This window comes from Convolutriloba macropyga, chromosome 3, assembly GCF_964194025.1.
Source record: "Convolutriloba macropyga chromosome 3, txConMacr16.3, whole genome shotgun sequence".
Taxonomy (NCBI): Eukaryota; Metazoa; Xenacoelomorpha; order Acoela; family Convolutidae; genus Convolutriloba; species Convolutriloba macropyga.
Genome location: NC_134470.1, coordinates 30,889,382 through 30,913,511, shown reverse-complemented (window position 1 = coordinate 30,913,511; position 24,130 = coordinate 30,889,382). Strand labels below are relative to the sequence as shown.

At 34.9% G+C, this 24,130-nt stretch overlaps 1 protein-coding gene across 8 annotated transcripts in view; it reads left to right on the top strand.

Moving 5' to 3' along the window:
• The first annotated feature begins 10,000 nt into the window (after positions 1 to 10,000).
• The window catches only part of LOC142336148 (uncharacterized), a 55,369-nt gene continuing 41,239 nt past the window's right edge, over positions 10,001 to 24,130 (top strand). For 2 of the 8 annotated variants that reach the window (XM_075384746.1, XM_075384745.1), the window contains exons 1-7: positions 10,232 to 10,438; positions 13,119 to 13,459; positions 14,698 to 14,875; positions 19,296 to 19,383; positions 19,796 to 19,902; positions 20,299 to 20,549; positions 20,867 to 21,139. In XM_075384746.1, coding sequence (XP_075240861.1) covers positions 13,353 to 13,459; positions 14,698 to 14,875; positions 19,296 to 19,383; positions 19,796 to 19,902; positions 20,299 to 20,549; positions 20,867 to 21,139 — 1,004 coding nt within the window. In that variant the 5' untranslated portion in view covers positions 10,232 to 10,438; positions 13,119 to 13,352. Of the gene's footprint in view, positions 10,210 to 10,229; positions 10,439 to 13,118; positions 13,460 to 14,697; positions 14,876 to 19,295; positions 19,384 to 19,795; positions 19,903 to 20,298; positions 20,550 to 20,866; positions 21,140 to 21,824; positions 21,879 to 22,505; positions 22,845 to 24,130 lie in introns of those variants that run through there. The other 6 variants (XM_075384740.1, XM_075384739.1, XM_075384742.1 and 3 more) reach the window with 6 other exon arrangements.

Genomic DNA, 24,130 nt, shown 5'->3' with positions numbered 1-24,130 from the left:
AAGCAAGCCGTAAAACTACCACCACTGTCACTGCCACACTTCAATGGCAACCCTCTGCGATACAATGAAAGTATTAACAATTGTTTCTATGGTTCATAATAATTCTGGTATAACTGACACACACGTCGGATCACGAATCTCCAAAACTCAGTCTCTGGAAAAAAAGAACAAATCATTGAGTTGTACTCCTGTAGCCCAGCGTATTATGAAACAGCTCTAAATGAACTTATGAACCATTTTGGAGATGTGTTGTAGTGATCGCCTTTATAAATCAACTCGAGTCTTGGTACACCACTGATTCAAATAATACGAAATCATTTGTCGCATTCTCAAATTTTCTAAAGCGCTTTGATCAAACATTAAAATACCTTGGCTTCCAGGCAGACCTTCAGAGTTCCACATTGCTCAAAAAAGCGAAAGAAAAAGTTCCCTACAAAATTTTGTTGAATTGGACTGAACATAGTCTCACAACAACAGCTGAACCAGCGTCACTTCGTTCTTTTCAACAATTTTTAGAACTTCATGCTCAAATTTACGATACCATCAATCGCGAGAAAACCTTTACGTCATTTAGACAACAACAAAACAACATAGACTACGTCAAAGACTTTAGTGTTCCGATGGATCACTATAAAACGCCATCACAAATAAATAACTAATACTTATTTGGCAAAGACAATTCAAACGTTGTTTCGCAGCCTGCAATTAAACCACACATAACCACTTCTAATAAGGAGTGGTCATCCTACGTAACTGTCTCAAAGAACACGAAAACTAACGGAAAACAGCAAACCAACCGACATTGCCCCCATTGCAATAATAACCATTTTTGGCAACTTGTCCGGACTACCAAAAGCAATCACAACAAGATCGAGATAAAATCGTTATCAAAAACAAATTGTGCAAGAATTGTTTGAGCAATAATCACCTCAGACAAAATTGTCCTTCACAAAACAACTGCCAGTCCTGCAACGGCCGACATCATCCTACTTTACAAGACCCTTCAAAACAAGTGAAACGACCGCCAGCAGCATTCACCACTAGATCTGCTCCATTTGGTCCTACACAGCATTCATCAAATGAAATGTCACCATGCCAAAACAAACAACTAAACTGTTGCTATGGACAATCTTTTAGTAAAACGAAAGAGTCAAATACTCAGAGAAGTTGCATACAGCACACCACCAATGAACGTCACACCAGCCAACAAATTTGAGTTGAATCAAATATGTGACACGTTTAAAAATCTCCACCACATCCATTTCCCTCAAGTTGCTGGTAACAAAATTGGAGCCTTTTTAGGTGTAAACACTATTGGTTACACTCATCCAATCGAAGTAATACCCGGAAACATAAATCAACCGTTTGGTGTGAAAACAAAAATCGGATGGAAATTAGCTGGGGAGTATGAAACTTCTCTCAATCCTTCCGAATCTACATTTAGACATCATTTAACAACAACCAAACCATTTATTTATCATGTTTCAAGATAGCAGACGGAAGAACCACATTTAAGCGAATTAGTTGAGCAATTCTGAAAAATTGAAAGTGAAGGAACCCAAGAAAACAGTTCAGTTCTTTCAGATCAAGACAATGATGCCTTAAAGGTTTTTCGGAAAACTATCCGACATAACTCTGAGAGATATGAAATTGGTTTTCCCAGGAAAACGCCTTGCCTTTTGGAGAACAATTATCACTGTGCTCTTAATCAGCTGCGGTGCTTGAAGAAAAGACTAGGTAATAATCCAACGCTGAAAGAAAAATACGAACAAACCCTTTCAACAAACTTAATCAAAAATTACACAAAACCAGTCGAAATGAGAAACCTGAAGCTGAAAAAAGATGGTACCTGCCTTATCATCCTGTTCAAAATCCAAACAAACCGGAAAAAAATTCGATGGGTGGTAAATGGCGCTTCAAAGTATCGAGGACAGTCATTGAACAGCAACTTCCTAACAGAACCAGATCTCTTGAACAGCTTACTTGGCATACTGCTACGTTTTCGTGAGCATCCAGTTGCAACCCTTGCAGATATTGAAAGTATTTTCATGAAAATAGCTGTCAAACAGGAAAATCAATCAGCACTTCGCTTTCTCTGGTCAAAAAACAATTTTATAATGCAATATCAGTTCACTCGCTTGATTTTTGGGGCAACTTGTTCGCCTTCAATGGCCATCTTTGTCCTAAATCAATGTGCTAAAGACAATGCAGAAAATTTTCCCACAGCTTTTGCAGCAATAACGAAACAATTTTACATGGAAGACTACGTTCATTCGCTGCCCACTATCACTGAAGCGAAAGACACTGTGATGCAAGTCAAAGAGTGCCTCCAACGAGAGGGTTTCAACTTGAACAAGTTTTTCTCTTATTGTCCTGAAGTGGTGGAACGAATTCCATGTGAAGACTTAGACGAGTCAAAAGATTTCACTCGCGTATTAGGACAAAAATGGAATTTCGTTGATGATAAATTTTTCATAAAACCATTGGAAGAATTTCCAAAGAATGCAGCAATGTATACCCAAAGAAAAATTTTCAGTCTTGTTGTGTCGATTTTCGACCCCATCGGTATTGCGTCACCGGTGACTATACCTTTCAAGGTTGTAATGCAACAAATTTGGCGACCGGGTATAATGGGACACACCACTACCTGAGAAATTACATAAACCACTGCAAAAAATAATAAACAGCTATTTCGAATCCCCCCATTGAACACTCGCGAGAACTCAATTTTCTTGCAAGTTCACAGGAAACTGAACATCAATTGCACGTTTTTGTTGATGCGTCTACTTGTGCTATTGTAGCAATGATTTATCTACGGAGTTATGACAATAACACCAAACAAACAGAAACCAGCTTCATAATCATAAAATGCAAAGTAACTCCTTTAAAATTGTTGAGAGTTCCAAAACTTGAGCTTGAGGCCGCAATAATCGGGGTACGACTACTCAAAACAGTTCAAAAATAGACAACACTCAAGATACTCGATACACGTTTTTGGACAGACAGTCGAGTTGTTCTTGATTGGATTGTTTCTAAGAAGAAACAGAAACTGTTTGTCTCCAACAGAATCCGAGAGATACACAAATCTTCGAAATCCAATCAATGGCATTTATACCAACAAATCAAAATCCTGCAGACCATGGAACACGTGGCCTAGAACCAGAAGAATTATGTTCTAAATGGTTACAGGCTCATGATTTCCTAAAGAAACATTACTCCGACTGGAACTACGCACACAAAATAGTTTCTGTTTACACAACAATTACATCAAAACCGAATTAACCTGTCATTGACCCAACCCGTTTTCGATCTTGGACAAAACTGCTGTTAACACTGGCAACTATTTACAACCTTTTCTTCAGAATTAAAAAAAAACAAAATAACAAAGAGCAGTACACTGCAGACGACATCAACCAAGCACACAGTCACTAAATTTGAATTTAACAGGAAAAAGTGCTCCATTCAGCTATTCACTCGCTAAGAAGAGGACATAAACTAGACTCTAAATGCAAGATTTGATCCCTAAACCCGTACTTAGACAAAAACGGAATACTTAGATCACAAGGCCGACTACAATTTGCTCCTGATGAGTTACAATTAGCTAAATTACCAATAATTCTTCATAACTAAAAAGACTCTATAACACGCCTGTATCTTGAGCATGCGCATCGAATTTGTATACACCAAGGTACCGAAGCCGTCAAAGCTTTTGTTCAAGAGCGATACGTCGAAAACATTGTTAAGCATCCGATTTCGATTTTGTTTGTGCCGCCTTTTTAATGCCCAAAATATCCAGCCGTTAATGGCTCCACTACCAGTGTGCAGGTTTACTGATACTCTCTCGCAATTCCCTTTTGCTAATACAGGAATTGATTTTTTCGGACCTTTCACATTGAAGACACCAAGGACAAGCTCACCAAGTACTACGGCCTCATTTTCACATGCATGGTCAGACGTGCCGCCCATTTTGCGTCATGCCCTGATTTAAACACGGACACTTTTCTCAACGCCCTCCGACGTTTTGCATCACGAATGTGTCAACCAAAACTTATTCGAAGTGACAACGGCAAAACATTTGTCGGGGCAAAGGAAGAATTGAAGCGATGGGTCCGTAGTCTCGACAATCAACGCATTGCCTCTGAACTTCTTATAAAGAACTCAGTTTGCAAATTCAACCCACCGTACGGAGCACATTGTGGTGGTGCGTGGGAACGGTTGATCCAAATTGCTAAACGGGTTATTTTGATCATTCTAGGGAGCAAGAGGCTTACATTAGATGTCTTCCACACCATCATGGTTGAGACCGAAAGCATGCTGAATTCTCGACTACTTACCCATGTGGCTGACGTACCAAACAATGAAGAACCCATCACCACAAATCGTTTTCTGCTGCAGAGACCTTACAATTCAATGCCACCAGGAGACTTTTCATCAACCATGCCAGCATCCTTCAGGTCGTGGAAAAACGTGCAGCAGCTTATGAACCACGTCTGGAGACACCTAGTTAAAGAGTACCTTACCACTTTAACGAAGCGGAGCAAATGGTCCGAAAAGGATGATTCGTTGAAAGTCAATGACCTGGTGTGGATCCTCAAAGACCTCACTCCGCGTGGAATATGGCCTCTGGAACGAATTGTGGAAACGTCTCCTGGAAAAGATGGATCTGTATGCGTTGTCAAGGTAAAAACGGCTTACGGTACGTACGTCCGCCTGGTTGCAGGTCTCGCACCTTTTTTGGCTGATTAGCCGTTTTTTGCTCCCTTTTTTTCTCGGAAAGTATAAATAGGCAACGCGAGCTACCCTCTGGTCTCTTGGTTACGTCATTAAACCGTTCTTTGGTTTAATTTATGGGTTTCCTCTCCCCGGAGCCTGTTGACGATGCATCAATTCAAGATAGCCAAAGCCAATATTAGAAAAGTTGAAACTCTTCCCGCCAAAAAAAGTGGGAACTTGACTACGTCCAAATAACACGTGTAAAACAGTAACTCTCCGATAAAAGAGACTGAAGTTAACATTATCTTACTGAATTTACATTACTAGAACCGTGTGTTCTACTAATAGAGTAAAATGAGCAAAAAAGAAGTGAGGAGTCGAGTATGACTGAGAATTTGCTCAACGAAGATTCGAAAGACTAATGGAGATGCACATCTTTGTTTTGTTCAATTTCTTCAGGTATCCGTGGCGCTTAGTTTGTAGAAGATTAAAAAATAGTGAAAAAATGACATAATAAAATAAGCAAAGTCTGCTTCCATTGAGATCAAAAGAGAAAAATAATTATCTTTCCTTCCAAACCTGTTTAATGTTCCTGAATTCCTTTCTCGTCTGATCATCTTGATTGTTAGTGGATAGTTTCTATTCAGGTTGATTGGACCTATGGAAACGTTTCCATTTTTGGCCCAATTTTCGTTTCCATTTTCAGCCCAATTTTTTTTATCAAATGTTTTTTATTTTTCAAAATTTGTTTTGTAAACTATGCATTTTTTGTCGTTTTTCTTTTGCTGTCCACGCCGTTGCTCAATTTTTGGGAACTATTGCATTGTAACTTTGGGTTTTTGTGGGATCCAGTTCAAAGTATCATTAAATTTAACAAGGAGGCTCGGTGATGTGCGTTTGCACATAAAGTTCCGACCCCGCTCATCTACATTTTTCAATTAATTGTCTATCAAATGCGGAAGAGATAAAAAATAACATCAAAATATCGTTCAATAAACTACTAAACGAGCAAAACAATCTACTACACGGGGCCGATCAGACCTGTGACTACCATAATATGACTACCGGAAAAGACTGTGATAATAATCAAATAATTACAAATTTAATTACTACCCAAACTCGTTGTCCATTTTTTAAAAACGATTCATAACCAAATCAAAATTTTTTCAGATAAAACTTATACTAAAAACAATTATCTTCTATTTCCTTCGAGAAAAATATGGAACTTTTCCTCATTGCTACTTGGTAACAAATCCACAAGAAATGAACAAAAGGGCAAAGTTTAAAAAAACGTTCTTTTTTGAAATAAATTAAAGTCAGTTTGATTAGAAACATTATGCATCACTTAAATTCATTGAAAGAGTCTTTTAGACCTCCACAGAGAGTGATTGGAACCTTTTTATCCAGGATAATTTATACGACTACAAAAAGAACGACAGATACAGATAAAAGTTAAAAAAAAATACACGAAAAAAATTGCATGAAAAAATTTGCACGAAAAAATTTGCACAAGAACTAACTATGTCCCGGCCAATTAAACATTGAGTTGTTCACTAAAAAATTATTTGATTGCTTTCTTGTCAAATGACCAGAAGAGCGCCCATTACAGTGATACTGTGAAAAGAAAATAAAAAATTACAAAATTGTTCGAATATGCAAAAATCAGGAACATTGTACGAAAACTGGTTGTACCAAGAACAAAGACCATTCAAAATAAAACCATGTCAAAGAACAAATTGCAAATTGTAGTTTATTAGATAAGGGATGTGGCTTGTCTAAAGGGATGCGAAGCTACAAATTAACAGAAATTAGATTGGCAAATCTCAGAAACCCATAGTCTTTTCTTAAAAAACGAATTTTTTCAAATTGAGAGCCAACATAAGTTTTCAACTAAAAAACAAGGAAATTTAATCTGCATTTTTTTCGAAAATCAATGGGGCCTGTTTTTAGTGAGACTAAGTCATTAGATAATAAAATAAAATTAAATGCATGCGGAAATAAAAATTTTCACAAACAACTCTACGAAACCACAGTGTTAAATCCATTAAAATTATAAATTATTTACTGCAAAAAATCAAATCGTTTTTTGCGTTTCTTTTGAACATCGTAGCGTCATTTTGTGAAAAGGCTATTTCAAAAAGAAAAAAACAACAAAAATTGAAATGTATCTAAATTATTCCGAAACAAATTGTCTCCGACATAATTCAAGACGTTTAAGCAACGAAAAAAATATTGTTTTGTTCGACAAAACATTGAAGGGACTTGTCAAAATCGAGGCTAAGTTACGAAAAAGATACAACATTGTAAAATACAAAAAAAAGTGCAAACCAGAACAAAAAGTGCTAAGTTGAAGAAATGTTTTACATTTCTTGGAAAACATATAACGTGGAAGTCAGTAAAACCATTCGATATGTATCGAAATTAGTTATTAAGTTAATTTTTGTATATATAGTTGGCCGTTCAGAACTCTAATTACCCAATATTTAGCATACGACAACAAAAATAAACTACAAATACATGGCAAAAAAACTAAAAAACTCTACCAAATTCTGCAAGAGAACGGTGTCGCAGCCCTTAAAACTATTGGTTAAGAAAACATTAAATAGGTTTAATTACATTTTTTGTTCAGATAGATTGTTGAGTAATGTGACAATTTGCCAAAGAAACAAAAATAACATCAAAAATGGGCAATTGTGCAGGAAAATCACAAAACTTTGTAAGAAAACTCGTAGTACCAAAGCCAAGATACCGTTCTTTTAAAAGAATCAGCAAGCAAGAATATTAGTTTACCTTCTATAGGAAAGAAAGTTTGACCTGTATTCGCCGAAAATAATTTACAAATTGACAGAAATTTTAATAAAAAAATTGACAAGTTCAAAAAATCATACATTTTTTTTAAAACAAAGATATTCAATGACATAAGAGACTTTATGTAACAACGTAATGCATGGTGCCAGTTCTTCTACTCCTCTTGCAGAAGCAATTCGAACTTTCGAATGGTTAGACTTTTAGTAATCAGAGTGCAAGAGAATAACAATTGAAGAAAAAACACAATAATTCAGTTAAAGTTTACTAACTCTTCTTCAAAGCCATAAAAACCAGGAGTTTCAATGAAAACAAACTATATCTACATTCGGCTCCATTCAGACGTAACTGTGAGTTGTTATTAATGGAGCCCGGAATAAAAATTTTTGTCAATAATTACCATTAAAAAGCATTTTTTTTGAAAAAAAAGGCGGCACCAAAATTAAAATTAAAAAATTTCTGATTGTAAGAATCCATTATAACATCAGAACTATGCCTGATTTTGCCGCGCACCCAAAGAACATCCCAACTGTACCAATGGTTTCCGAATTAGACTAATTGTTGAGTGAAATACTTCAAATATTAAAAAAAATTGATGATTTCAGTTTAATTATAGAGTTAAATTTGTAAAAAACGGCAAAGCTTTATTTCCAGTGCTCCGCGTTTCAACAGGCTCTCTTTTGTTGTTTAGAGGGATTATGTCAGCAGTTTTTAGGTCTCCACTTTCGGCAAACTTAAACAAATTGGACGAAAAAGCATATTTTGTCCAGTTTTTGATGAAAAATATCTGAATTTTGAAAATTTTATCAAAGTTTTTAGCCAATGAAACTCAAAGCGAACAATTCATCAACGCTCTTCGATCTGTTACAGTAATATTAAAAATCTATTGTTAAGAAATTCAACGCATTTTAAATAATGTTAGCAAAATTGTTCCAAATTTTAGCCAAAATGACTGAAAATGTGAATAAAACTGTCGAATATTCACAAAACTTTAAACCTCAATAACTCCCTGTAAAAAAACGAAATTCCCAAAAAAATTTTAAATTCCATATTCTAGGGTGTACAAGCGCTTTAATGATACCACTCACAACTCTCTACGATGAATATATCGATCGGCCAAAGTTGACTGAACAAAAAAAAACCATTTGAGCCAAAATGACTGAAAATGTGAATAAAACTGTCGAATATTCACAAAACTTTAAACCTCAATAACTCCCTGTAAAAAAACGAAATTCCCAAAATTTTTTTAAAATTCCATATTCTAGGGTGTACAAGCGCTTTAATGATACCACTCACAACTCTCTACGATGAATATATCGATCGGCCAAAATTGACTGAACAAAAAAAAACCCATTTGAGTATATAGTTCCTCCCTCCCCACTAAAGTGCGGTTCGGAACAAAAAACCATTGTTAGCATTTATTCCTCAAAATTGATTCCTAGTTTCTTACGTCTGTTACTCTTTTCTCAGTTTCATCATCCCAGCCTTCAAAGTTTAGTTTAATTGAAAGAAGTTTAGTTCATTTTTGAATTGAGTTATTTGTTTCCATCCTCTTAATAAGGGTGATATTTACAGTCTGATAAATCTCATCAATCAATTGTTTCGTTGAGATGAAAAATTTTGTTTTAATGTTTTTTTTCTTGTGGTTAGTGAGCATGTTTTTTCAAATAGAAGACAGAAATATTTTATTTTATGTACTAAAAAGTATGAAATTATTTGAAATAACGCGGAAACTAGCTAATTAGATATAATTGGATATATCAAATTACAAGTTAGAATTCTAAAAACAAAAGACGAAAAATTAAAGAATATGGATCCGTGACAAAAAAATATTCCGCCCAAAAAAGGTGAAAGTTAGAGAAATCTTTTTGTTTCTTGAATAGTTGGAGTGGGGGGGGGGGGGGGGGGGGGTAGGTTTTGCGTTGCATCTGTAGCATAAAGCAGTAGATTAGCTGTCAGCTTTAAACGCGTAGTTCGTGTGAAGTGAGGTATGGTAACAAAAGATACCATTTTACGAAATCCTGCATAATGAATGAGAAACAAAAGCCGGATGCGTTATCCAGTTTTTGAGCAGTGATATTAAGTGCAACTACACAAAAATTATCTTAAACTGGTTTTCCATTTGCTTTTATTTCGCGCTTGCGGATGAATGAAATCATACCAATTGTACGTTTCACAATCTATAAGGGGATGCTACCAAATGTGTTATACATTGAAACCAAAATGAAACTAAAAACGATACTGAAAACCTCGTTTGCTTTTTGTATTGGTTCTTTGACGCGCTTACCATTAAGCTTACAGCGCTACTTAAGCAGAAAAAAAATCAGGAAAAAGCGGAGGGAAAAGCGAGCTTAAACATGAGCAGGAGAAAACTAAACCACGTACGTATATGAAGCTTGAAAAATCTAAAGCGTTTTTCATTCTCCCATCCTTATATTTTTCATTTTTTTCATAGTCTTTTTAGACAAGAATAGCATGTTCATTTGAGCGTGCCATATAACAATATAAATGTGTACACAAACGTTTCAATTCTTGTATATAGTATACCAATATTATTATATACGCTTTAGCTAGAGCCATTACAGTACAATGCAAAATGGTTTGAACACGTTTCAGACCGCTTATTTGCTCCCGAAAGCTCACATTAGAACCGTTTGCTTGGCCAAATAATATTGTTAGCCATTAAACCAGGTCAGTGATTAGCTAATTTTATTTTCATTAGTTTACAAGTTTGCCTCCTTTATTTACCGACAAGTTTTTCCTTATTGATCTTGTCAAAATAAAGTTAGCTAATATAACGTTGATATTTCAAAATTGGTTGTTAGAATATTATTAATTGAACGCTTTGGACTATAGGGTTAAATTCGTATATAACTGGCCTTTCGCGTCAAACGATATTGCGTACATTTTCTACGTACAGGTAAGGGTTAACAACCTATTATCTAGGTTCAAAATTTTTTGTTCTTTTTTATGTACGACAGAAGTTCAGGCGTTAGCTTTTAACTTTATTTTCGAACCAGTGCGTCAGTTAGCAGGAAATTCGTTTTTTTTTCGATTATTTCGGGAAATAGTTTTCCAATCTACAATTGAGATCACCGAAAAAACAGTGGCTTCGAGAAAGTTTTGAAGTTGTCAGTTTATCAAATTTAGTAAAAATCCAACACTATACAACTTAGTTATAATGTTTTAAAATTTTTTCTAGGTCAATATATCAAAAAACTCATTGGAGAAACTAATAACGTGTATATCCAACTTTCAAGCATCCTTCATACTTGCTTATAGCTTTACCGCAAGCTTAGTTTGTATCTCTTATATATATATATATATATATATATATATATATATATATATATATATATAAATATATAAATGTAGATATATATATATATATATATATATATATATATATATTTATATATAAATACATATATAAATATATATATATATATATATATATATATATATATATATATAATACAGCCGTAAAGATATTGACAAAATTTACTCGAAAAATCTGATATTTACCACGTATTGAGAGTAAGTATTGGTAAATCATATAGCGCAGTCAAGAAGTTTTTCAGGTTTCTGAAGCAAATAATCTTATCTGATTTAGCTTTCAATAACGTTTTTGATATCAGAGGGTACACAGTATTTCATTTTTATTAAAAATCCTACATTTCGCATCGGCATTTTTTAGATATACTTTTTCAATAACTTTTTTTGTTCTTTGACAACGCTGAATGAACTTTTTTAAACAGAATTATTCCCTTTGGAATGTTTACTCAATTCTTGAAAGACAAATTATCAACCTAAGTGAACTTTTTTCAACACAATTGGAATAAGCGAGTTCAAAAGCGTTTTCTTATGAGTAATAATAAAGATTGAGCGAAAATCTAATTGCCAAAATATAGCTTTTATAGTAACTTGCGATTGTTTTGAACGGTTTTTTTAACATTCGAAAAACTGAGCAATTTTTTTTTGAATTTAAATGAAATCAAAAAATATTTCTCCTATGTAAATTTCATTATAAGATATGTAATATGAAAGACGAAAAAGTGATTCAACTTTTATATCAAAAGAAGAATCTTCCAACAAAGAAGTGATTATTTTAACAAGCAGTTTTTTCCGGTGGTTGGCATTTTTGTTTAATTTGCTTTTTAAAAAACTGATTGAGAATCGGTTTACTATGTTATTTTTCTTTTCAAAGATTAATGGTTGAAATCGCAGCGCGAAATGATTTCTAATGACAAAAAATTGACAAAAGGACGTTTCAGATTTTCAATAAACTATAGTTTTTTAAATCTACCGCTAAACTGGCAGGTTATGCATCCTTAAATTTCACTAATTTTGTGAAAAATGGAGAAAACTGTCTAACTTCAACGCCATTTTCCTTGAATTTTAATAAATAGTTACCAGCAAGCTCATAAATTATACTTTTTGGAAGCATTTTCTTAAAAAAATTCTGCTGAATCTAGAAAACATCCTTTTACACAGCTTAGGTCACTTTTACTCGATTTAAAAACAATTTACGAAGAATTAAATTTGTTACGATATTCAAAGGTATTTCAGATATTTTTTCGATGATTTTATAATCAACGAAAAATTTTTTCCTGTATTTAAATGTTTAGTTTCTTTTTGTTCTAATAAGTTACAGTTTTGTACTGCTAACTGGAAATTTACAGTTTTCAAAATGAAATTGTTTGCTTTAAGTTCCTGAGCTCTTATTAAAGCTAGAGACGATATTTTTTAGGATGAAATGTATGTTAATTTTCACTTTAAAAAAGACATTATTTAGTCAATGAAAAAGGTGTTAATCCTGAGCTAAAACTTTACTCAGTTTTGTCTTTTTTCGAGGCGTCGGATATCGCACAGACACTGAAAATCTGGAGCTAGGAATTAGAGCCGGTCGTGCGCAGAGCGGACTGAGAAAAAAATGAGATTCTGAGCCGAATGCTTAAATTTGATATGCCAATTAATCTGATTCAAATTAAAATAAAACGAATGCAAGAAGTGGCGAATTAATTAGTTGTTTATTGCTTGATTATCTCTGGTGTGCGGTCGTCACGCTCGACTCGGCCTCTCCGTGGCCGAAAATACGCCCCCGCCCCTGACGGGGAAATGGGAGGGAGGTTGCGAGCATGGACAAACCTTAGTTAGGCTATTTTGTACGTATTTTTTCACAAAAAAAGCTGTTTCCAAAGGTAGGAGCTGTTCCGCTTCCAATCTCATTTTATGGCGTTCTACTCTGCTTCCTTTCGGCTCTACCGGCGTCCCCTGAAAATCTATTCAATTTTCCGCTTTTAGATTTGTTTGATATTTTCTCTTTTGATTAAGTAGCAATTACTGTTTATTAAAACCAGCCCAAATGCGATTGGCAATTGGCGTAGCAAATTTTGAAGTCAAGTTAAGTAACTGACGTCACTGTGGCATTTATTCATCAATATTGGTAAAACGCGTTTATTTTTTTACTCCTGAACAATTAGAAGAACAATTATTGAATCAATTGTATATTCTTTTTAAAGTTAATGACAATAATTACAACTTGAAGTACTGAATGTATTGTTAATATTCAATCCCCAAAAATTTTGTTTGTTTTTTAGCAATCTGCATTAGAAGACGAAAATCTTCAATCATTTACAGTTTGGAACAAAACAAGCAAACCATTTAGCTGTCAACGTTCAAAATTCTCTGGAAAAGGAACCTCTGGCATCTCTGCATCTCACGCCTCCTCTGGCATCAATTTATCAACTGAACAAAAATTTTCCAGTGGAGCTCTGTTGAGTGAAGGTATCTCTGGATATAGGAATATTTCGAGTGGACTTTGGAAAAGGGACATGGTTGTGCCGGGAGGCGGGTTGGATTCGTCTCAGAGACCAGTTATAACTGAGACAGACTTATTTCACAGGCCATATGCCCAGGACGACTTAATATCATTAAGAAGGCAAGTAATTTACAATATTTATAAATTCATTGAATTTTTGGATCTATTCTGTCCCCCCCCCCTCCCAGTGTTTTTTATGACCCCCAGTTACTAATTATATGTTGTTATATAACACGTTACTATGTAAGAAAATAGCACGTGCACCTGGGGGTCATAAAAAATTTATGCTCACTAAGCTGGGGGGGGGGGGGGGCAAAATAGAATAGATCCGAATTTTTCATATTTTGAAAAAATTTCACAGTTATCCAATTCTACTTCTTGTCTCTCAATGAAGAACTTTCTCTTATAGCTTGAAGTTCAATTACAACATTTTACACACTGTTGAAGTACTTTTTGAGGTAACTTAAGTCATTTTTGACTTCAGATGTCAACGCGGGAAGTGAACAGAATTCTAGTGAAATTTCACGAATGGAAATTTTAAGGAATAAATGTCTGTAGTTTGACACTACTGAATTCTATTTCAATATCGTCTCTAATTCTCAGTAGTATTTACCCTTCTCTGTAACTTTTTTTAACAATCAAAAATTTTGTAAAAGTAATAATATAGTGCCCTTTTAAAACGTCACAACAGAAATAGAAACAATATGGCGAAATGTGTAGCAATCTATTTTTGTAACTGCTTCAATGCGGTTTACACTGTTCCAGTCTTTTGGTGTCAAATATGTCAGTGTCAATTTTAGCAACTAAGCTATCAGAACTAAGTATAAATGGATGCAAAGTTATCTGGAGCACGTGCAACTTAACAAGAACACAGCCAAAGACGGTACTCAATACCACGCACACTTACTTATTTATAGGAACCTTGATTATTCCACAGTGAAGTTGCAGGATAATCTGAACCTTAATGTTTGTGTCCCCCTTTGATGAGACGCAATTTTTTCCTAACATCAAGGTGTATATGCTAGAAACATTTATTATAACTAGTGGTGTGATTACGAAATAGACTAAAAAGCCTACTGGCCTGGCCTGATGCTCCTGCTCGCATACATCATTTAGGAACCGTTTTCCAAGCTTTTTTTGACAAATAAGAGCAGTATCTAGAATTCATTTGGATCTGTTTTTTTTAGGTTACAATCAACTCAAGACAGTCAGTTCAATTATTTATATTTTTCGCATTATAGTTCTTTATGCTACTCGATTGACATTACATATGAAATACTTCCACTAATCAGTTGGGAAGGGGCATTTTGCGAATTGCTCTTAGTAAAAATGATTTATTTTTCTTCTTCAACTTTTAGCGAAGACGAAATGGCTGGAGTGTTGAATGGAGGCGGGGGAGGGAGGGGAAATGAGAATGACCTTCTACGCCCTATCTTTGATGCCATTGATAGCGAAGGTCATGGATACATCACCGTTGAAAAGTTCTTTGAAGAAATGGATAGATACTCAAACACACCCACTAGCGCTGAAAAAAAGGTACGCTATACATTGTTGAGAGTCATAATTTAACATGTAGATGAGAAAGCGTTTTTGAGGATACTAGAGGTGTCTATAGAAGGAACAACTACTATAAAAATGGAAAAGTACTCGAACCATTATGTCTCACTTGCCAGCTTAGTGTGGTACCCATTACCCCAAGTCGTCTTAAGCTCTCGAACTTGGGCATACCTTGAAACACATTCTCTCGTTCTTTCTTGTTCCTCAAGACTTCATCTCTCTAGCCAAGTATATAAATGTTGAACAAGTAGCTTTTCTTATCAAGCAATCTCAGGCTTATCTTATGCACAATTTACATTAGTTTGTTCTTTCTCAACCTTCAAGGAGGGGTCCTTACATTTTTTTGGGGTGCAAGGTTTTGAGAGAAGAAAAATTGGAGTTATGATTTGCTGGAGACTCTCTCCATTCCGCGCTATTTTCCGTCTAATTATATTGTGAAATTAGGTAATCCCCGTTTACCAATTCTGCCTTCATTTCAGCCCAATCAACGCCCTCTGATTGGTTTAAGAACCACTGAAAAATGAAACTGCATTATGAAATTGCTTTTGATGCCTAAAGGTGAGCAAAATTCAGTCACATTAGGATACAAAAATTGTTATGGCCACAGCGACACAATTTTTGGGAAAAAATTATCAAGTTCTCGAGCGCAAGGCTGTTGACAGCTGAATTTTACAACTATATGCAAATTTTGCAAACATCTTCTATTTTTGTCACACAAGTGCGTATTTGGTACAAATACACTAAATTGTGCCCTTGCGAATTATCACACTATATCAATTGTCTATTAGCAAGTTTGACCGGTACCTCTAAACCTAGGAAATTCCACGCTTAAATGAGAAACAAACATAGCTTTTCCAAAAACATCACGTTTTATTTTATTCGTTTCGGACGGCAGTCGTGACATATTTTAATGATAGAAAAAAGGCTGATTCTGAAATGGCGGGAAAAATGTCAAAAACATCGGCCAATTCACGGCAAAATTTGCAGCAAATGGATTGTAACAGATAAAATTTTGCGTTAAAGAAAGTGAAGACAGCCTACCTTTCACAATTCTCCTCTCTTTTTCGGATTCAATACATGCAAATTCAGAAAACAAAATCAGCTGTTTGAATATTTTCATGTTCGCCAATAAATTTATTGTAAATTAAGCAAATCTTTAAATATAATAAAACATTTTTTTGCCTTTGAAACCTCCTGATACGCGGAAAACTAACGCATCGGTAGCTTAAATGGTACAACCTGGTAGACGAAGGGTGTGGGTTCGAGGCGGAGATTGTGCCAAACAGAAGTCTAAACTTGTTTAAAGCCATCTATTCCATTACTTGAGGAAAATTGTTGCTGTTTTGAAGATTGAATGAAATTGGTTTTTTGGGGAAAGACACTCAGTAGCCACATTTTTTTTTCAGGAAAGTATACTTTGTGCGAAATTATTTTCAGCGGTTAAGATAAAATGAAAATTTTTCTGTTTACCATTATTTCATGAAATGAACTTGAAGAAATTGAAAACGAATGTAATTTTTTTGTCAACATTTTTAAGGTGTCTTATATTAACTAAAAACTATTTACACTGCTCAAATGTTCCAATTTCGGAGCAACAAGTTTGCCCCAAAATGATAAACCAAGAAAATTTTTTCTATCAAAGCCAAATGAAAACAATTAAATTTCTATTAAATCAAATAAAGGTTTGACAAAATTAATTTTCAGCTGAAAACTGAGGAGAAAATGACAAAGCGTATCTTGAATTGCATTGTTAAGAATAAAATATTTTTTAAAGTTAGTCTCCATTATTGCGAATTGTCAAAATAAAAATTAAAATTTATTTGGCAGTCTCATTCACCATTTTAATTTTTTGTGCTAATGGTGGCTTCATGTTGAGAAATGATTTACAGACTGTTAATCAAATTTAAAAAATAACTGAAAAACGTTTAAATTTAATACTTTGTAGCGACCTTGAATGTTTCGGCATTTGTATGCACTTAAAACATTATTAGAGTGAATCTATTAGAAATACTTACCCTTTTTGAGCAGAATTTAAAAAGTTTATATAACTTATGGAATGCATGGTGCAACATTTTTTTTTGAGGAAACACAGTAATACTAAAGGCAGAAACTTCATGGAAAACATAAAAAGCTCTTTTATTCAAAAAACCGAGTTTAATTTGTTTAAAAAAACCTTCTTTTTACACCAAAAACAAACTTGAATTTAGCTAAAGATGATTTTAAGCAGATTTCTATACTTATAATTTTTTCCAAAGTTATAACAAATAGAAATCTGTTTTAACTCACCTTGAACTCAATTAAATTTCATTTTCTGGTGAAGAAAAAAAAGTTTTTAAATTTAAATTGCCAGAATTTTTCTGAAATAGCATCCGCGTATGTCATATTATTGCATCTTTTGTGTTAGTTTTTAAATTTTTACCACTGGTTAAATTTTCTTGTTGCTTCTCTGATAGAGTGTGTGAGAGAGAGAGAGGACTGCTTTTTTGTCAATATTTTTTATTGAGACTGAAATCCGAGTAAATCAAACCTAGATAGATCATTTACTTCAAATTTTTTTCGAACCATGCTCAAGTAGTGTTTGTTAATCCCATGAATTTGACAATATTTTGAGGCAAAGTTCCTGTTTTTCAATAAAAAAAATTAATTTTGTTGGTAATCATGAAAATTTGCAAGTAAGCAGCACTTCACACAATATACGTCAAAGACTACATCTCGACCACAATTGGGTTATAGAGCGGTCCTCAGGTGTCTCATAGGAAAAATAAACAAAATGAATTTTTAAACGATAGTTAGAAATCAACCCATCCGGTATATTGCAAAACTGGTGAATAGATATTAGCCAACAAAAAAATTGTCGCTATTTATCATATTAAAACAATTTACCGATTACAAGGGAAACAAAATATGAAAGAGCAAAAAATAAGACGGTGTATTTGAAAATTAGCTCGTATTTTAGACGATATCTTTTTCTCACATTTTTGAAAGTTTCTCAAAATTAATAACACCAAAAAGAGCAAAAAACCCTATTATTTTGTTTTATGAATGCATTTTGATGCTTAGTTTAATGGCACTAATATTCAGCCATGAATATCCAACCCATTCAAGTTTTCCTTCGAAAGCATGAAAAATTCAAACATTAGAGAAAGTTTCACGTCACACAATGTACCACTATGATTTCGTTGAGTTGATTGTTTACATTTCTGTTTTTGTAGAATTTGGTCATTTTTTAGCAGCTGCTCTAGCGGTCAAAGAGTTACCATAATTTCCGACGCTTCCAAAAAAAATTGATTACCATCAACGCATGTTTGCTTTCTGTTTAATTGGCACAAAAACAGGTGACATATGCAATAACATGTATCGATTTTATAAATTTTGTCCACTTCATTTTTCATTAAAAGTTTTTTGGGCACTAAGCCAAATATTCTGCAAGAAAAGCTTTTGTTTGTCATTTTTTAAAACACCATTGTAGCCAATATTGTCAGTCTATTGATCTGTTGATGACACATCTGTTTTGAAACATCCTTGACCAAAGTATTTTAGCTATGATTTGACTCGTCCAAATTTATTGTTGCGTTCATGAATCTCTTCACGTTCATATGTTGTCAGACTTTGTCAGGCTTGTTTTTGGTGTGTATTGTATTTTATATTATTTTTTATTTGGCTTGTAATATACAAAAACACTTAAATTTTTAAGGTCTGGAAAGAGCACTTCGTTATTCTGAAACTTCAAGAAACTAGAATTTCTAACTACTTATTTTCCTTTTCAAAAACGAGTGAAAAAAAAACATTTTGCTGTGTCGAAAAATTCTTGTCAGGTATAAAAAAACAAAAATAATAAAAATTGCATAAAAGAGCATGTCATTCAGTTTCCTAAATGTTTGTATTTTTTTTCAATCAGTGCCAAAGTGATTTGTTTGATTGTGATAATTTCATATCAATTCCAAGGGCCCTTAACGCATGGCCATGGCCCGCGAGGCAAGAGCTGACGCGTTAAATGCGCATCTCTTTAACAGTCAATTGGGGGTTTATTTCCGTTTGAGTCTATTTCCTGTCTAAAATTAAATGGGCTTTTTCGTTGTTTTTTTACTGAAACCACCAAAAATATATAAACTGCATTATGCCGGCTCATCTTGAATTGCTTTTTTAAACAGTGAATAATCTGGTACCAGACTCTGGCCAGTTCAAAATCAGTTAAGGCCACACTTTGGATCGCTCTGAGAGCCTGTTTTCATCCGTATTTTTTAACGCACCTTAAACCTCTTTTTTTTTAACGTTTTTGAGGGTCTAATCATAGGCAACTTTGAACGAGGACTTCGCACTGGGACACCTTAACTTTAGGTTATCACTCCATACTTGATATTGGAGTCATCTGTATATTGAGTGCCTGTTATATTTACAGACGAAGCTGCACAAAACACTGGATCCAGATGACGAGGGCATTGTCACTTATGAAAACTTCGTTACTGGAGTTCTCATGTTCAGATTGGGTGAGTTGTCACCACAGGAGCGAACTACTCGTCTCGACTAAAATAAAAGGCTGCTCAATTAGTTAGCGATTAAACTGCATGTAATGAAAAATAATATAATTAGTCAATTTTAAGAATCTGGTGTGTTAGATGTTAATATGGCAAGTTAATATCGACCAATCTTACGCTTTCTGGTTTCGATCAGCAGTCACGGAATAGAAATCGAACAAGAATTGACCTCTTTTTAACCCCCATGAGGCTAAATGGTCATACGGTCAATCGTTACGATGACCTGTCTGACCTTGACGCTCCAGTTCCCTCTAACCTCATGTCATCTAGAAGCATGAGTAAAGTAGTATTGCTGAGAACCAGAAATACGTCAATCTGGAGTATTGAGTTTGATTGTTGTTGAATTATTTGTTTTCATTGATAGAGGAGACAGGGGATGGTGATCCTATGTCACTCGAGGACGAGGCAGGGTACGAGCACCTTGTGAGCGAGTGGACTGTGGCCTCTGCAAACAGCGATGAGATGTCAAATGTAAAAAAAACATTACATTCTCCAAAAGTTTTCCCATTGCTTGGGTCGATGTTAGAAAACTCTCAGGGTTAACCATGCAATCAGCATAACCCTAACCCTAAAAACTCCTGCCACTACTCTCAACAAAACAAAAATTGACCATAGAGATATGCTTCGAAACAAAGTTGACCAACTTACTGATTGCATTTAAATGTACTTTCGGTAATTATTTTTCAAAATCTATTAATCCCGAGTTAAAAAAACAGAATCTTGTTAGATATTAACCATCTTGCAAAAATCTGGCAAGATTTGAATCCGCTCATCATTAAGGAAAATTTCCTTAAAAACCACATGGAATATTATGTTAATTATTTTCTATGGTAGTCAAACCAAGTCTATTATATTTGTTCATTCTAGGCAGCCACAAATTGGTCCACAAATGGCGATGCAGATTCTCCTGAAGATCTCAACATAGATTTCGACGGTACTCTGACCGCCTCAGGGGCAGTGGCGGCAGGACTGAACAGAAACAATTCACATCTATCAAACAGAAGTGCCAACATGAACAGCCACAAGAACAGGAGTACCGGAGGGTCGCCCACTTCAGGGCTGAACAAGCGGAGTCTAGTGCCAAGAAGAAGTCAGTCTATCAACGATAGATTCAAAAGGTGAGTTTCAAAGTATTTAAAGTTAACATAATGCCCTGGTCATTCTGGGTTTTTTTTAAAAAAAAAATCCTGCAACAGCCGTAATGTTTGTCTTACCGGCTATCACCCACTAATTTAAACCGAGAAGTTCCTGTGCGCCCAGTTACAGAGCACGTGTCACTACATGGTAAATTATTATGTAAAAACATTGCACGTGCGTCTGGGGGGTGCAAATAATTTGCACTCACTAAGGTGGGGGGGGGGGGGCACAAACGGAAAAGATCCGAAAATTCTAATGCACTGTGACAGTAATTCCTAAATCGAAATTTCCTGTTAAGCCAAGACGTGATCGCCTCTCAGCAAAGTCATCATCATCATCATCACATGCGCTCCATGACTCCAGGAGGTCTGCGTTCCAATACCTTGAGTCATGCGCCCCAAGGACTGAATGGGGTAGGAGTGGGAGCCGGGGCACCAGGAGGAGGCACAGCTGGTCTGTTTGATGGCGAAGAGGATGTCTACTCTACTTACTCGGACTACAATGACAACAATGACGACGCTCTCTCTGTAAGCAGTGCCCAGAACCCACCTTCCTACTCTAATAACTACCGGTTAGTCAAACTAAATGATTGATGATGCCTTCTTGGTACAATTAATAACGAGTGGAGAAAAGGGTGTTTACTGTGCGTAATTTGTATACATATGTGACTAATTTTAAATTTTCTATCCTTCCCGGGTCGAGATGTCAGCGCCGTTTCAGAGCATTATTAGAAATGCGCTGAATGCGCTGAAATGATGTAAGAAATGCACTGAATACGCTGAAATGCGCTGAAATTTTGAAAAGGCGCTGAAAATTCACTTTTTCTCGACCCGGGTTTTGTCTTCAATATTGAAAAGCCAGTTAATCGACAGAAAGAATGTAAAATAAGACTGTCCTGTGAAAAGTAAAAATAGGAATTTAAGAGGCCATAATTTTTCACAGAACCAAAATATGCGTCTGTTTTTTTGCCGGAGCAGGGTAACACGATTCAGTACCGGTTTACTACGAGAATTTTCTCGAGGGTTTGGCGTTTTTGAATGTGTAGCTGTTTTAATGGATGCCAAAATCACGTACCCTTGTTAATAAATAACTGCAACCGAAGTCACCTATAATCATGTCAAAGTCATATCTTCAACTCCAACATGCCCAATCAATAGACGTCAAATGATCAACATTAGTACTTTTATGTAAAATTTTTGGTGCCGCATGTTGTACATTTAGTTTAACTTGACGTGTAAACAAATTGTTTATCGTAGTGATGAACTGGGTCATGGAATGGATTCCTTAACCATTCCACGGATAACCAGAGGGTACGTTTTGTCAGCCCAAAACCCACTGCCCTATCCTATCTCAATTTTGATTGGTTGAAATGTTTTGCTTCGTCGGTTTGATGTTATCTCACAATCGTGCGTGGTTTTCCACAGAGTTCACTAAATTTTCCAATTGAAAGAAGAATGTGTTGTAAATTTTGCTTTCTATGTTGTTTCTAAATTCTTCCTTTCACGCTAAAGAATTGTTCTTAAATCTCATTTTTGATTTTCTTCCGAGTGATTCATATTTATGATAGGCCTCCAGTAATTTAATTTCGGTATGTTTATTTGAATGAACGAGAACTGGCTCCAAGATCTAGCTTGTTTGTATCTCGACTACGTGAAGTTTCATCTCTTTAATTGAGTTGAACAAATCAATCTGTTTTCATGCGTTTGGTTTTTCCTAAGGAAATAATAAAGTCAAATGGACGAAAAAGCCCGGTCGCCCTTATGGGCTAATAAAAGTTTCATTTGAGCTCACAAAAATGTTCGAGCAAATTAAATTTTGTTAATAATTAATTAATTATTGAATCCCTATTTTAAGAAGCAGGTGAGTTTAACCATATTTTAATGTCGCTTTCTTTCTGAGTCCGCGCTATTTTCATTTAACTTTCTGGTTTCGAACAGCAGTCGCGGAATAGAAATCGAACAAGAATTGACCTCTTTTAACCCCATGAGGTTAAACGGTCATACGGTCAATCAAGGCCATTACGATGACCTGTCTGACCTTGACGCTCCAGGTCCCTCTAACCTCATGTCATCTAGAAGCATGAGTGAAGCTGACAGACGAAAGCGTGAAATCACAACCCCCGCTAGGCTACCTTGGGGCTATCCTCAGGAGTCGGCAGCATCTCTCGCCACTCGGAGAACGTCGGTTCCTTTTGCCGTTTTGAGACCCACCCCCTCTGGGGTTTCCTCTAGTGCAATGCGTGTGATGGACATTCCTCCCTCATCCAATCACAGCTCGTTTGTGTTTTTCAATAGTGAAGTTTGCCTAGAACTGTTTGTCAACTTATTGCGTAACAGTGCTGATTTAAGCATGTGAATAGGTTTGATACAAAATTATCGATGCGCAAGCATCGCGAAAATAAATTCCATGCGTTTTAGTTGCATGGCTAAAATCCAAAAACAAATTTGAATAACCGATAGTGACAAATATGTACATTTGTTTACAACAAAATTATAGACAGTGTTCACAAGACTAGAAGTGCAGTGATAGACTGCAATATAATTAACAAGGAGGCTCCGTAATGTGCGTTCGCACATGATTTTCTGACCCCGCTCCACCACATTTCTGTCTTAATTGCCTACCAAACGAGGAAAAATAATGTTTAAAACTTCACATTTTGTAAAAAAAAAAATTGATGTAATAAAATTTAAAAAAATGTAAAAACTCAAATCACTAAATAAGTTACATAACACCATAGTAGAGGGCCACTAAAATCTGCCACTAATAAGGCTGCGAGACAAGGCAAACAGCAAAATCAAATGTAAACGACAAGCATTAATAACGACCAAAGTTCGATGTCTGCTTCAAAAAAATATTTATTGACAAAGTCCAAAAAACATCAGATAAAACATAAACAAACCTAATAAACTTGAACTTCATTAAAAAAGATATGAGACCTGTCCTTAATTAATACCAGGTAACAAGTAGAAAAAAATAAAAGGCCTAAATCTTTTGAAAATAACTTTTCAAAGTCATGAACACGATTAACTAAAGACTGAAAAGAAAAATTTTACGGAGCAACTAAACCTGGTAATTGTCCAGAAAAAACTAAACGACTACACAAATGCCGAAAGAAACTTAATGTTGCGAAAAGAAATGAATGTCGCAAGAAAATGTAGTCCAAGCCGTTAAAACCGTAATGGATTCACTTAAACATTATATACCTTAAATTGCTCCTCTCTTCTACACCAATAATGTGGTTCCTGATTCTTCATTATTAAGAATAGGTAAAAAAGGGGGCAAAGTTGGAAAATACAATTATTATTTTGAAAACAGTTAACTTTGAAGTCATCAAAACATAAGTTAATAACTGAAATCATTAGCTACTTCATTTACGCTTATGAACAAAGACTTGCCAATATCCAGAATTGGCCTTGAGACAAAAAAAGATCAACAAATAAAGACCAAACCAAAAATAATTCTGCGCGAAAACAGTGTCGATGCCGTTAAAATAATGAATTATTCAAAAAATATATTAAATTTTCAATTGCAATCTTCTGCAGCCAAAAACAAAAAAATGTCA